Below are 15,124 nucleotides of genomic sequence, written 5' to 3' on the forward strand. Positions count from 1 at the left end.
AACATGGTGCATTTTGTTTTCTTTAATAGGTGTCAGACTGTTGAGATTTTTTATTTGTTCAGTGTGTTTTACTAATTAGTTTTTTTCTGAAGAATTATTTAATTTTATCTAAGTTGCCAGATTTAATAGCATAAAGTTGTGCTTAATTTTCTTAATAACATTTAGTATCTCTAGGATTCTGTAGTGATGATAACTTTTTCATTCCTGATGCTGGCAAAATTTTCTCCTTTTTTGGGGGGAGGCAACAGTTTAGCCATAGATGATTTATCAATTATACTGATGTTTGGTTTCATCGATTTACACTTTATGGGCCCCCTAGAAAACTCCACTGAACATTTGTGAGAGAGTAAAAGTGAAAAGGGTGAATAAAACCATATTTTAATTTAAAGTGTTTTGAACTCACAGATTCCTGAAGGGACCTCAGGAATCCCCTAGTTCCCCAGACCACTCTTCAAGGAAGTGTGACTTAGAGCATTGATTTTAAACTTCTCTTCTTTTCTAATACAAGCATTTAAAGCTTTAAATCCCCACAAATGTACATGTATATATTAATAGCATCCCACAAGTTTTGATATGTTGTGTTTTTATCATTTTGTTCAAAATATTTCTAAATTCCTTCTTTATTTTTCTTTGACTTATGAGTTATATAGAAATCTATTGTTTAATTTTACAAATCTTTGGGAATTTCCTAATTTTTTTCATTTCTCACATTTAATACTATTGTGGTCAGAAAACATACCCTACATGATTTTAATCCTTTTAATTTTCCTAAGACTTGTTTTAAGGCCAAGTATATGGTATATCTTGATAAATGCTCCATGTGCACTTGAACGTGTATTCTGGTGTTAGCCATAATGCTAAATTGGTTGAGAGCTGCCTCTCAAACTTCTATATACTTTCTGATATTTTTGTCCACTTGCTCTGTTAATAACTGAGAAAGAAGTGAAAAGATATTCAATTATAATTGTGGACTTATCTTTCTTTGGTTTCATTAGTTTTTGCTTCGTATAAAAGTTTTATTATTAGCACACAACCCTTTTAGGATATTTAAGTCTTTTTGATGAATTAAGGCTTTCATTTTTGAAATGTCCTTTTTATCTCTAGTATTATTTATTGTCCTAACATCTGGTTTGTCTGTTATTAATATAACCATTCAAGCTTTCTTTTAGTTAGTGTCTTCTTGGTATATCATTTTCCATCCTTCAATGTTTAACCTATTTATATCTTTTTATTAAATTTTTATCCTATTACCATATATACTACCTAATATTTTCCTTTTAACCACATTCTGATACATACATCTATATATGTATATATGTATGTAGGCATCAGTCTGTTAATTACATTAACAGTATCATGCTACCATCACCACCTCCCATACCAAAACATTTCCCCCATTCCAAACGGGAACTCTGTTCATTTTAAGACTTAATTAACTCCCTGTTCCAAATCCCCACCCCATGCCCTGGAAACCTATATTCTAGTTTTTTACTCCATGGGTGTGCTTTTTCTAATTATTTCGTATTAGTGAGATCATTCAATATTTATCCTTTTGTGCCTGGCTTATTTCACTCAACATGATGTCTTCAAGGCTCATCAGTGCTGTCACAAGTATCAGAACTTCATTCCTTTTTACAGCTGAATGCTATTCCACTGTGTTTATATACCATATATTATTTATCCATTATTGGTTGATGGACACTTGGGCTGCTTCCATCTTTGGCAATTGTGAATAATGCCACTATGAGCATTGGTGTGCAAATATCTATTTGAGTCCCTGCTTTCAATTCTTTTGGGCATATATATACCAAGAAATGGGATTGCCAGGTCATATGGTAACTCTTTACTTAAATTCCTGATGAAATTGCCAAACTTCCACAGCAACTGCTCCATTTTAAATTATCACCATAATGGCCAAGTGATCCTATTTCTCTGCATCCTCTCCAACACTTATAATTGTCCACTTTTAACATAGTAGCCATTTTAGTGGCTGTGAAATTCTATCTCATTGTGGTTTTGATTTGCATTTCCCTCGTGGCTAATGATGTTGAACATCTTTTCATGGTTGATTTTTTTGGTAATTTATATGTCTTATTTGGAGAAATGTCTATTCAAGTCTTATGCCCATTTTTCAGTTGGGTTGTTTGTCTTTTTGTTTTTAAGTTAAGGAATTTCTTTATATATTCTGGATGTTAAATCCTTATCAGATATGTGGTTTCAAAATATTTTCTCTCTGGGAAGTGGACTTGGCCCAGTGGTTAGGGCGTCCATCTACCACATGGGAGGTCTGTAGTTCAAACCCTGGGCCTCCTTGACCCATGTGGAGCTGGCCCATGTGCAGTGCTGATGCGCACAAGGAGTGCCCTGCCACGCAGGGGTGTCCCCGCATAGGGGAGCCCCACGCGCAAGGAGTGTGCCCCATAAGGAGAGCCACCCAGCGCGAAATAAAGAGCAGCCTGCCCAGGAATGGCGCTGCATACATGGAGAGCTGACACAACAAGATGACGCAACAAAAAGAAACACAGATTCCAGTGCCGCTGACAACAACAGAAGTGGGCAAAGAAGAACACACAGCAAATGAACACAGAAAGCAGACAACAGGCGGGGGGGGGGGGGTTGAGGGGGAAGGAGAGAGAAATAAATAAAAACAAATAAATAAAAAATAAAATATTTTCTCTCATTGTGTGGGCTGTCATTTTACTTTCATGATAAACTCTTTTAAGGCACAAAAGTTTTTAATTTTGATGAGGTCCTATTTATCTATTTTTTCTTTTGTTACTTGTGCTTTGGGAAACCAGTGCCTAACTCAAGGTCCTCAGAATGATTTCCTACATTTTCTTCCAGGAGTTGGATGATTCTAGCTCTTATATTTAGGTCTTTGATCCATATTGAGTTGATTTTTGTATATGGGGTGAGGTAGGGGTCCTCCTTCATACTTTCGCAAATGAAGATAATTTTCCCAGTATCAATTCTTGAAAAGACTACACTTTCCCAATTGAGTGACCTTTGCCCCCTTGTCAAAAATCAGTTGGCCATAAAACTGAGAACTAATTCCTGAACTCTCAGTTCAATTCTATTGGTCTATACGTCTGACTTTGTGCCAGTACTATGCTGGTTTTTTGTGTGTTTTTTGTTCATTTGTTTTTATGGCACCAGGGCTGGGGAATGAGCCCCAGGCCTTGTATGTGGGAAGCTGGCACTCAACCACTGAGCACATGGGCTCCCCTGAGTTGGTTTTTCATTTGGTTGTTTGTTTTTTTAGGAGGCACTGAGGACTGAACCCAGGACTTCCTTGTGGGAAGCAGGCGCTCAACCTCTTGAGCCACATCCACTCTTCTCCATGCTGTTTTTTTTTATTGTCTTTTTTTTCTAAGATAAATAGATCACACAAAATGTTACACTAAAAAACATAAGAGGTTCCCCACTCCCCAGCCCCCTAGCCCCTGCTCCTCCCACATCAACATCCCCTTTCATCAGTGAGGCACATTCATTGTATTTAGTGAATGCACCCTGGAGCACTGCCACACTGCATGGACCATAGTTTACATTGTAGCCCACACTCTCCCCCCATCCAACCAGTGGGTTATGGCAGGATATACAATGTCCTGCATCTGTCCCTGCAATATCATTCATGACAACTCCAAGTCCCCAAAATGCCCCATATAATACCTCTTCCTCCCTCTCCCTGCCTTCAGCTACTCCCGTGGTCACTGTCTCCACATCAATGATACAATTTCTTCCATTGTTGGAGCCACGACAGTTCTATAGTAACATACCAGCAAGTCCACTCCAATCCATATTATATTCCTCCGTCCTGTGGAGGCTGGGATGGCGATGTCCCTCCATGCTGTTTTGATTATTGTGCTTTGTAATAAGTTTTAAGATTGTGAAGTGTGAGTCCTTCAATTTCATTTATTTCAAGATGGTGTTGCCTATTTGGGCCCCCTTACTCTTCCATATAAATTTGATGATTGGATCTTCCATTTCTGCAAAGAAAGTTACTGTAATTTTGATTGGTATTACATTGAATCTGTAAATCAATTTGGGTAGAAATGATATTTAAACAATATTTAGTCTTCCAATCCATGGGCACAGAATGTCCTTCCATTAATTTAGGTCTTCTTTGATTTTGCAATGTTTTTACATTTTTCTGTGTACAAGTCCTTTATATCCTTGGTTAGATTTATTCCTAGATATTTCATTCTATTAGCTGCTATTATAAATGGAGTATTTTCTTGATTTTGTCATCTGAGTTTATTGTTTGTGTATAGAAACACTGCTGATTTTTAGATCTTGATCACGTACCCCACCAACTTTGCTGAATTCATTTATCAGCTCTAGGAGCTTTTTGTGGATTTTTCAGGATTTTCCGTATATAGGATCATTTCATCTGCAAAGAAGGAAAGTTGTATTTCTTCCTTTCCAATTTGGATGCCTTTTATTTGTTTTACTTGCCTAACTCCTCTGGCAAGAACTTCCTGTACAATGTTGAATAACAGCGGTGATAGTGAGCATCTTTGTCTCATCCCAGGTCTTAGAGGGAAAACTTTCCATCTTTCACCGTTAATTGGGATGTTAGCTGTGGGTTTTCATGTATGACCTTTATGTTGAGGAAGTTTCCTTCTTTTCCTAGTTTTCTAAGAGTTTTTATCAAGGAACATTGCTGGATTTTGTCAAATACATCAATTGAAATGATCATGCATTTTTCCCCCTTCATTCTATTGTTTTGGTTTTTACATTAATTAATTTTCTTATGTTACACCACCCTTGCATACCATTTTAGATGCTCTTTGAGTGACTTCAACTTGTTTTCACCTAAAGAATGTTGAGTTTTCTTCTGGTAGGCAGTTAATTGAATTACAGATCAATGTGATCCTTTTAGCCTTGCTTTTAAGCTTGCCTTCAGTGGTCCTAGAGTAGCCTTTACTCTAGGGTTCTATTCGCCCTTCCTAAAGTGTGGTCTTTCTAGGGTCCCTAGTAAATGCCTGAGGTGTTCAATGAGATCTCTCCCCTCTGGTTAATCATAACTAAACATCTCACAGTGCTGGATAATCTCCATTTAGTTCACCACTTCCTGGCAGCTATTCTCTTCCCAAGAGTTGCTTTTTGTCCTACTTTGTGGAATCACCCTCTGTGCATGTGCAGCTTTATATTCAGCCAAAGACTTAAAGGGACCTCTGCGCAGATTTCTGGAGCTCCTCCTCTGTGAGATCCTTTCTCATACTCTTCTTAGAAGGTCCCAGACGCCTTGGTGATCTCCACTCCTCGTCTCTTCTGCTCAGCAAGCCTTCTGCGAGTCCATGTCCCTCGCACTGCAGTCCAGGAAGCAAGACACAATAATTGTGAAGCTTATCGTATTTTTTTTCCTTCTCTAAAAGGTTTTCTTCTTGTGCTGCCTGTTGTCCATCGTCTGAAAACAGCTTTTCCATATATTTTATAGTTATTGATGGCAGAAAAGCTGATGTGGTCAGATCAGGTCTTTTGTCTACCTACCTTCTCATTCTACCTGCCAGCCCCTGCATAAGTCCTGTCTCTTGGTTGTTTCCTTGCTCTGGCAATCCCTTTTCCTGCAGACCGCTAGTGCTTAGGACCGGTGTGTCTGTACAGCTCAGGTGATATTTATATGGTGACTTGTGACCCACAGATAAATGACAAGCAAAAACTTCACTTCAGAGTTTGGAGGATAGAATGATAAATCCCATAGTTAAAAGACTTCATTGATCTTTAGCTGGTTGTGTGGAATGGTACTGTGTCTAAGATTTTGGTTATTTGTTCTCCTGAGCTGTCCGCCAATGTGACCTCACCACCCCAGTGTATTCTCCCCTACCTCTTCCCTGCAAAACTACCTGGTAAAAATTAGCCAACCTCTAGGGCTCTCACAATTTGACCAATATAAGTGCCTGGGAGAAGCAGGTGTGGCTCAAGCAACTGATCTCCTACTTACCACTTGAGATGTCCCTGGTTTGGTTCCCAGTGCCTCCTGCAGAGGACAATAAGCTGGCATGACAGGCAGGCAGAGCAAGCTGACACAACAAGATGATGCAACAAGAGACACAAGAAGAAAAAACATAGTGAGAGGCACAACAAAGAAGGGAGCAGAGGTTCCCAGTGCCTCCTAGAGAGAATGAGCAAAACAGGGAGCTGGTGCATCAGGCAGGTGCGGTGAGTTAACACAGCAGGATGACACAAAAAGAGACACAAGAAGAAAAAACACAATGAGAGACACAACAAAGCAGGGAATGGAGGTGGCTCACGCAATTAGGTGCCTCCCTCCCACACTGAAGGTCCCAGGTTCAGTTCCTAGTGCCTCCTAAAGACACAGCAAGTGCGAACAAGTAGGGGGTGAGGAGAAATATGTAAATAAATTAAATTAAAAAAAAAAAGAAGCATCATAGCAATGATCATGGCCCATATACTCCAAATAAAAGAAGACATTAAAAATAAATAAATAAGGTGTCTGGGACATTTTACATCACATTCTTGAGTCAAAAGAAGTGGTCCTAAGAAGTTAGCTTAAAGCATAACTATCTAACAGAAATGTAAATTGGCTGTTGTTCTTCTGATGGTTAAAATCAAATACATACGCCTCTGGGAATTTTTCTGGAGTCTTCTCATGCTTATGTGGTGTCATAGAGGTCCAAGATTGACATTTCTTTCCTGTGATAGTGGTGGATGATGTGCCTCGATAGCTCTGTCCATTGCCCTGGTAGCACTCCTGGACCACAGGGGTTTGCTCAGATAACTCTAAAATTGCAATCAAATAAATCAAAGTGAGTAGTGATTGGAACAGAGACAGACATGAAGCAATTCATTACATGAACAGTACAGTAGACTCAAAATTATCACTGTGCCCTTTTCTCCATTGACAGCTAGATCCATAGCATTCTAGTAATTTAATGGCCTCATTTCTCTTGGAAATATGTAATTTAAAACTCAGGAAAAAATAAACAGGTAAGAGTGCGTACATACTAGGATGTTGCACTCATTTTGCAAGCTCTTTTTTTGTGGCTCTCCACCGTGTATTCATGAGAGCAGTTGGACAGAAAACCAGAGGGAGCCACGCCAACTGGTGAAGGCTGCATGTGGTGACCGGCTTTCCGTGGGGAAAGCACATTTCCCCCAGACCTTAAGCAAAAGCCTTAAGCTGCTGGGGGATGGGGCAGGAAATTCTTCTTTATGCAAGACTGCAGGCAAAGACCCATTGCTTCTGGGGGAAGGATAGAAGCAAAAGCCCATTCACCTCGAAGAGGGACAGGAAATCCTCATGTGCTCTATCCTGACACAAAGGAGAAGTCCCACCGTAGACACAAATTAGAGTTTGGCAGCACAGGAAGGAGTAAGAACCCTGAGAAACTCCTATCTTCAAAGCCCTGCCTGACTACAGGCAGGTGCACCCTGCCTGACTACAACAGAAGCTGGATCAGAAAATCAAGGATTCCCCTACCTCCACCAAAAGCTTAGCACTGAGCAAGCAAACAAAAAGCAGTCTGTCGCTGGGGTCAGCCGAAGAGCATGGAGACACGCCCAAGGTCCAGGCATATGGTGGCTGCTAAAAGCTGAAGATGGACCAGGAACACTGAAAAACCTATTCAGTACCTCAGGCCCCACGCTAAGCACAAGATAGCAGCAGCTGGTATTTGATGTCTGTGGTGGACTTAAGGAAAAATACCAACAACCAAACCCAAATTCAGCTCAACTGCCGACTAGCCTGACCCAATAACCCACACTAATATACTAACAGAAGAGGGGTACTCATTTCCAAGAGTAAATAATATTGATCACAATCCCTGCTGTTCTATACACACTGTCCAGAATATGGGTTTTGTTTTTTTTTTTTAATTACAAGACTCACCAAAAGAAAGGGGAGAGGGAAGAATTATCATTAAGTGATAAAGCAAACAACACAATCCGATTTAGAGATAACTATTGAGGAAACTGCCAGGTTGGAATTGTAAAATGACTAAAGAATCTAATGGTAAATGTGGACAATATGCAAGGATAAATGGGGAATTTCAGCAAAAAATGGAAATCATAAAAAAGAATAAAACGGAAATGTCAGGTATAGAAACCATGATACCAGAGATGAGGAAATCCTCTGATGGGCTGATCAGTGAATTAAGTACAACTGGGAAAGAATCCATGAATTTGAAGATAAAGAGAAATTATACGAAACAAAACCAAAACAGGGAAAAGAATGGGAGGAAAATCCAGAGTAAGCATGTAAGGGATGTGGGACGATATAAAATGATCCAACATTTGGGTGATTGGAGTCTGAAAAGGAGGAGGGAGACAACAGAGAAGAAGAAATACTTAAGGAGATAATGGACAAGAACTTGACAAAATTAATGAAAATCAATAGACAAATCCAAGAACTTCAGAGAATCCCAAGGAGGATAAATACCAAACAAAGTGAATAAATAAGAATACCTAAATACTAAACTGTGAAGAAATTCTTACAGGCAGTTACCAAAAAAAAAATTTAAATGCAAAGGAACAAAAATAGTTTCTGATCATAGACTATACAAAACAGAAGTTAATGGTGAAAGTTCTTCAAAGTGGTGGGGGAAAAAAACATCAACCTAGAATTCTATACACAACAAAATTATTTTAAAACTAAAGGCAAAATAAAGACTTTTTCAGGCATAGAGTAGCTGAAAAACTCCATTACCAGCACGCCTGTGCTACAATAAATTTTAAAAGAAGTTCTTTACAGAAGGAGTAGGATACCAGATGGAAATTTGGATTTACACAAAGAAATAAAGAGCATCAAAAATGGTAAAAGTAAAATAAATATGAAAGATACTTTTATTTAATTTACTTTTAAAAATGATTTGTAGCAAAATGGCAAAGAACTATCCTGCATTATCAGAATTTACTTTAAATGTAAATAGATCAAATTCTCCAGTCAAAAGGCAGAGTGGATCAGAAAGCATGACCAAACTATATGCTGTTTACAAGAGTCTCACCTTAAATTCAAAGACATAAATAGGTTGAAAGTGAAAGAATGGAAAAAATAGACCACGCAAGTAGTAACCAAAAGAAAGTGGGGTAACTATAAAGAGATCAAATAAAATTTAAGTAAAAAACTGTTATGAAAGACAAAGAGCATCATTATTTACTAAGAAAGGGGTCAATTCAGCAAAAAGACATAACAATTATATATGTACATAGCAGCAGAGACCCAAAATATATGAAACAAATACTGACAGATTTGAAGGGAGAAATAGATTGCTTTACATAAGTAGTAGGAGATTTCAATACACAACTACAATAACTGATAAACATCTAGAAAGAAGACCAATAAGGAAAAGACTTGAATGATACTTTATACCAGCTAGACCTAATAGATATATATAGAACACTTCACTTAACAGCAGAAGAACACACTTTATTCTCTGGTGCACATGGATCACAAGTCTCAATAATTTCAAAAATATCGAAATCATGCAATATATCTTCTCCAGCCACAATGGAATGAAGGCAGAAATCAATAAAAGAGGGAGAAGTGAAATATTCACAAATATATGGAAATTAAGCAATGTGCTCTTAAACAACCACTGGGTCAAAGAAGACATCACAAAGGAAATTATGAAATATTTTGAGGCAAATGAAAATGAAAACACAACATACCAAAACTTACGGGATAGGGAAATTCATAACTCTAAATGCTTACAATTAAAAAGAAGAAAGATCTCACCATCAGAGACTTTACCTCAAAATTAGAAGATCTGGAAAAAGAACAAACTAAGCCCAAAGTAAGCAGAAGGAAATAACAAAGATTAGAGAGGAAATAAATAAAATAGAGATTTTTTTAAATAGAGAGAATCCAAAACAAAAGTTGTTTCTTAAAAAAGAGCAATAAAATTGAAAAACCTTTAGGTACACTAACAAAGAGAAAAATGAGGTCACAAATAACTAACATCAGAAATCAAAAGGGGGACATTACTACTGATCCCACAGAAATAAACAGGACTATAAGAGGATACTATTAACAATTTTAGGCCAACAAATTGGACACCTAGGTGAAATGGACAAATTCCCAGAAACACACAAACTACTTACACTCACTGAACTCAAGAAGAAATAGAAGACATCAACAAACCAATAGGGAAGAGGATTTGGCCCAGGGTTAGGGCTTCTGTCTACCACATGGGAGGTCCGCAGTTCAAACCCCGGACCTCCTTGACCCTTGTGGAGCTGGCCCATGCGCAGTGCTGATGTGCGCAAGGAGTGCCCTGCCACGCAGGGGTGTTCCCGCATAGGGGGGCCCCACGTGCAAGGAGTGCACCCCATAAAAAGAGCCGCCCAGAGAGAAAGAAAGTGCAGCCTGCCCAGGAATAGCGCCACAAACACAGAGAGCTGACACAGCAAGATGACGCAACAAAAAGAAACACAGATTCCCGTGCTGCTGACAACAACAGAAGCGGACAAAGAAAAACATGCAGCAAATAGATACAGGGAACAGACAACTGGGGTGGGGAAAGGGGGAAGGGGAGAGAAATAAAATAAATAAATAAATCTTTAAAAAACAAACAAACAAACAAAAAAACCCAATAACTAGCAAAGAGATTGAATCAGGAATCTAAAATCCTTTCCACAAACAAAAGCCAAGAACCAGATAGCCTCAAGGGGAATTTTACCAAATATTCCAAGAAGAATTAACACCTATCCTGCTCAAAGCCTTCCAAAAAACTGAAGAGGAGGAAACACTCCCTACCTCATTCTATGATGCCAACATCACCTTCATACCAAAGCCAGATGAAGATACCCCGAGAAAACTCCAGACCACTATCCCTTATGAATATAGATGCAAAAATCCACAACAAAATACTAGTAAACTGAATCCAACAGCACATCAAAAGAATTATTAAAAATATATTCAAAATTTTTTAATTAAAAAAAGAATTATATACCACGATCAAGTGGTATTCCTCATAGGTATGCAAGGATGGTTCAATATAAGAAAATAAATTGATGTAAAACACTACATTAACAGAACAAAGAAAAAAACACATGATCATTTGAACTTATGCAGAAAAAGCATTTGACAAAATACAGCACCCTTTCTTGATAAAAATGCTTAGATAACCAACAATAGAAGGAAACTAGAGTTTCTGTATACTAATAAGGAATAATGTGAAGAAGAAATGTTTAAAATTTTCATTTATAATAGCAACTAAAATAATCAGATGTTGTGGAATAAATCTAACCAAGGATGAAAAGGACTTGTGCATGGAACACTACAAGACATTGCTAAAAGAAATCAAAGATCTAAATAAATGGAAGGACATTCCATATTCATGGATTGGAAGACTAAGTATTATTTAGATGTCAATTCTACACAACAAGATTTATAGATTCAATGCAATCCCAATAAAAATGCTAGCCATCTTCCATTTCTGCATGCTAGGGTAAAAGACCTGAATAGCTAAAGCCCTCTTGAAAAAGAACATATTTGTAGTACTCATATTTCATGATCTTAAAACTTACTACAAAGCCACAGTAATTAAATCAGCATGGTACTAGTACAAAGACAGACATATAGACCAACAGAATTGAATTGAAATTCAGAAATTAACCCTCACATTTATGGCCAACTGATTTTTGACAAAGGTGCCAAGTTCACTCAATTAGGAAAGAATAGCCTCTTCAGCAAATGGTGCTGAGAAAACTGGATGTCCATGTGCAAAAGAATGAAGGTTGAGCCCTACTCATACCTTATAAAAAATCAACTCAAAATGAATCCAAGACCTAAATATAAGAACTGGAATTACAAAGCTCCTAGAAGAATACATACGGAAGCATCTTCAGGACCTTGTATTAGGCCATGGTTTCTTGGACTTTACACCCAAAGCATAAACAACAAAAGAAAAAATAGATAAATGGGACCTCATAAATATTAAAAATGTTTGTGCCTCAAAGGAATTTATCATGAAAGTAAAAAGACAGCCTACTCAATGGGAGAAAATATTTGGAAAAAACATATACAATACAGGTTTAATATCCAGAATATATAAAGAAACCCTACAACTCAACAATAAAAAGATAAACAACCAAATTTAAAAATGGGCAAAAGACTTAAATAGACATTTCTCCAAAAAGATATACAAGTGACCAAAAATAATATGAAAAGATGCTCAATGTAATTAGCCGTTAGGGAGCTGCAAATGAAAACCACAATGAATACCATTTCACACTCACTTGAATGATTACTGTTAAAAAAATCAAACCAGAAAATTACAAGCACTGGAAAGACTATGGAGAAATAGAAACACTAATTCATTGTTGGAGGGAATATAAAATGGAGCAACCACTGTGGAAACCAATTTGGCAGTTCTTCAAAAAGTTAAGCATAGAATTACCATATGACTCAGAAATCTTCCTTCTAGGTATATACACAAAGTAATTGAAAACGGACTAAAACAGAATTTGCACATTACTGTTAGTAGTAGCATTGTTCACAATTGCTGAAAGATGGAAGTAGTCCAAGTGTCCATCAACTGATGAACAGATAAATAAAATGTGGTATATACACAGTGGAATATTATTTAGTCCTAAAAATAAAAGAAATGAAATTGTGATACATTCTATGACATGGATGAACTTTGAAGACATCAGGTTGAGTGAAATAAGCCAGACACGAAAGGGTAAATATTGTTATTATCTCACATATATGAAATAATTAGAATAGTAAATTCATAGAGTCTGAAACTAGAATATAGGTTACCAGGAACTGGAGTGGGGGTAGGGAATGGGAAGTTAATGTTTAAATTGTGCAGAGTTTCTATTTGGGTTGGTCATGACAAACTGGTAATGTGTGGTGGTGATGGTAGCACAACATTATGAATGCGATTAACAGCACTAGAATTATGTATTTGAATATGGTTAAGGGTGAATTTTAGGCTGTATATATGTTACTAGAATAAAGATTTTTAAAAAACAGGACTGAACAACACAAACAGTGAACCCTAGTGTAAATTATTTACTGTAGTTATAACACAATTATAAAAATGTTCTTTCATAAATTGTAACAAATATACCTTACACTAATGTAAGGTGTAAGTAATAGGATATTATATGGGAACTCTGTACTTTATGCATGATTTTTCTGTAAATCTACAACTTCTCTAATAAAAAAATGAATAAAAAATATGACTGACTGTATAGGGCGAAAAGAGTATCAGTGTATTATGAGATTTAAAATGTAGTGAAAGTAAATTCTTTGAGAACAAGAGCCCAAATTCTGGAGAAAGAAAATAGAATTATATTTTAAGTTTTGTACATTATACATGAAGTAGAATAATATTTGAAGGTAGACTAAGATAACTTAAAGATGTATATTATAAACATTAAGATGATTATAAACATTAAAATAGGTTTAACTAATAAGCAAAAAAGGGAGATAAAATATAATTGTAAAAATATTCAATTGAAACAAAGGCAGAAAACAATTTTAAAAGGAATAAATTTAAAATAGGCCAAATAGAAGCAATTAACTAGATGATAGCTTTAAGTAAAACCATATTACCTATTATATTGGGAAGTGGACTTGACCCAGTGGATAGGGCATCCGTCTATCACATGGGAGGTCTGCGGTTCAAACCCTGGGCCTCCTTGACCAGTGTGGAGCTGGCCCATGTGCAGTGCTAATGCGCACAAGGAGTGCCGTGCCACACAGGGGTGTCCCCCGTGTAGGGGAGCCCCCACGTGCAAGGAGTGTGCCCCGTAAGGAGAGCCACCCAGCACAAAAGAAATTTCAGCCTGCCCAGGAATGGCGCTGCACACACAGAGAGCTGATGCAGCAAGATCACATAACAAAAAGAGACACAGATTCCCGTGCCGCTGACAACAGCAGAAGCGGACAAAAAGAACGTGCAGCAAATGGACACAGAGAACAGACAACCGGGGTGGGCGGGGGAAGGGAAGAGAAATAAATAAAATAAATCTTAAAAAAAAAAGAAAGAATTTTTTAAAAAAACAATTATACTAATTGTGAATGGTATAAATACCTTAATTAAAAGGTTGGGGAAAAAATATATACTACAGTCACTGATAAGAAGAGAACTGCAAAAGTAGTATTAAAATCAGCCAAAGTAGACTGCAGAATAAGAAATCTTTCTAGAGACAAAGATGTTACATAATGATAAAATGGGCGTTTCATCAAGAAGGCATAATAAATTGCAAATGTGTGTGTGCCTAGCAATGGAGTTTCAAAATATATAAAGCAAAAACAGAACTGTAAAGAGAAACAGATAAACGTGAAATTATAGAAATCACCATTCATCTTTCAGTAATCAACAGAACCAGGAGATAGACAATCACTAAGGATACAGAGCTCAACAACACTAATAACCAACAATATACTTGACTTCAACAACAGTGGAATACACATTCTTTTCAACAGCACATGGAGCATTTCCCAAGATAGACAATATTCTGAACCATAAAACAAACCTTGACAGATTTGAAACAATGCAAATCATACAGAGCATGTTCTCTGATCACAACGGAATTAAATTATAGAAAAGCTAAATATGAACTACTTACAAACTATAGACATCGTGATAATACCCCTGGAATAGAAAGATAACAAGACCCTTGATAAGCTCTCATTATTCTTTCTTACCTGGTGCCTCTGGGGGTGATGGGGGTGAGTCACAGGATGGTATCTTGCAGTATTCCCACCTTACTTCACTGTTGGTTGTATAGCACCAGGGAGCAGTTTCACCATCAGGATTACGACAGTAGTTTTCATCCAAGTTTCTGAGAAAGAAACGATTGTGAGTTTGGCTTTCCAAAGAAGGCTAAATAAATAAACGTATATGCTCATTGATGGTGACACTGCTTATATATCCTGCTAGTACTCTAAAATGATGCAAACAAATAACCAGTGCCAGAAGGAAGCTTAAGCAGAGCAGGATTCCATAGAATAGAGCCACAGATGCTTCTCTTGGGTGAAACATATTCCCTCAACTTTGTATAGTCAAGTGAAATAGGTCTTTTGCTCTATGTTGAGCACTACATGCTGAAAATACAATGGGTATTTTATGCAGTTCCTCCCTTCGAGAAGCATACATCTTAGCCAAGGAATTTAGGTGTTCTAGAGCCACAGTTCTCACACTTT

General features: G+C 37.2%; 1 protein-coding gene across 2 annotated transcripts in view; it reads right to left on the reverse strand.

Annotated features, from left to right (window-relative positions):
* PLG (plasminogen) overlaps positions 1-15,124 on the reverse strand; it is a 60,584-nt gene that overhangs the window by 25,864 nt on the left and 19,596 nt on the right. For both annotated transcript variants that reach the window (XM_004449798.5, XM_004449797.5), the window contains exons 9-10: positions 14,627-14,763; positions 6,585-6,744 (exon numbers count right to left, since the gene is read on the reverse strand). In XM_004449798.5, the coding sequence (XP_004449855.1) occupies positions 6,585-6,744; positions 14,627-14,763 (297 nt within the window). The remainder of the gene's footprint in view (positions 1-6,584; positions 6,745-14,626; positions 14,764-15,124) is intronic.

Source organism: Dasypus novemcinctus, chromosome 28 (genome assembly GCF_030445035.2).
Source record: "Dasypus novemcinctus isolate mDasNov1 chromosome 28, mDasNov1.1.hap2, whole genome shotgun sequence".
NCBI lineage: Eukaryota > Metazoa > Chordata > Mammalia > Cingulata > Dasypodidae > Dasypus > Dasypus novemcinctus.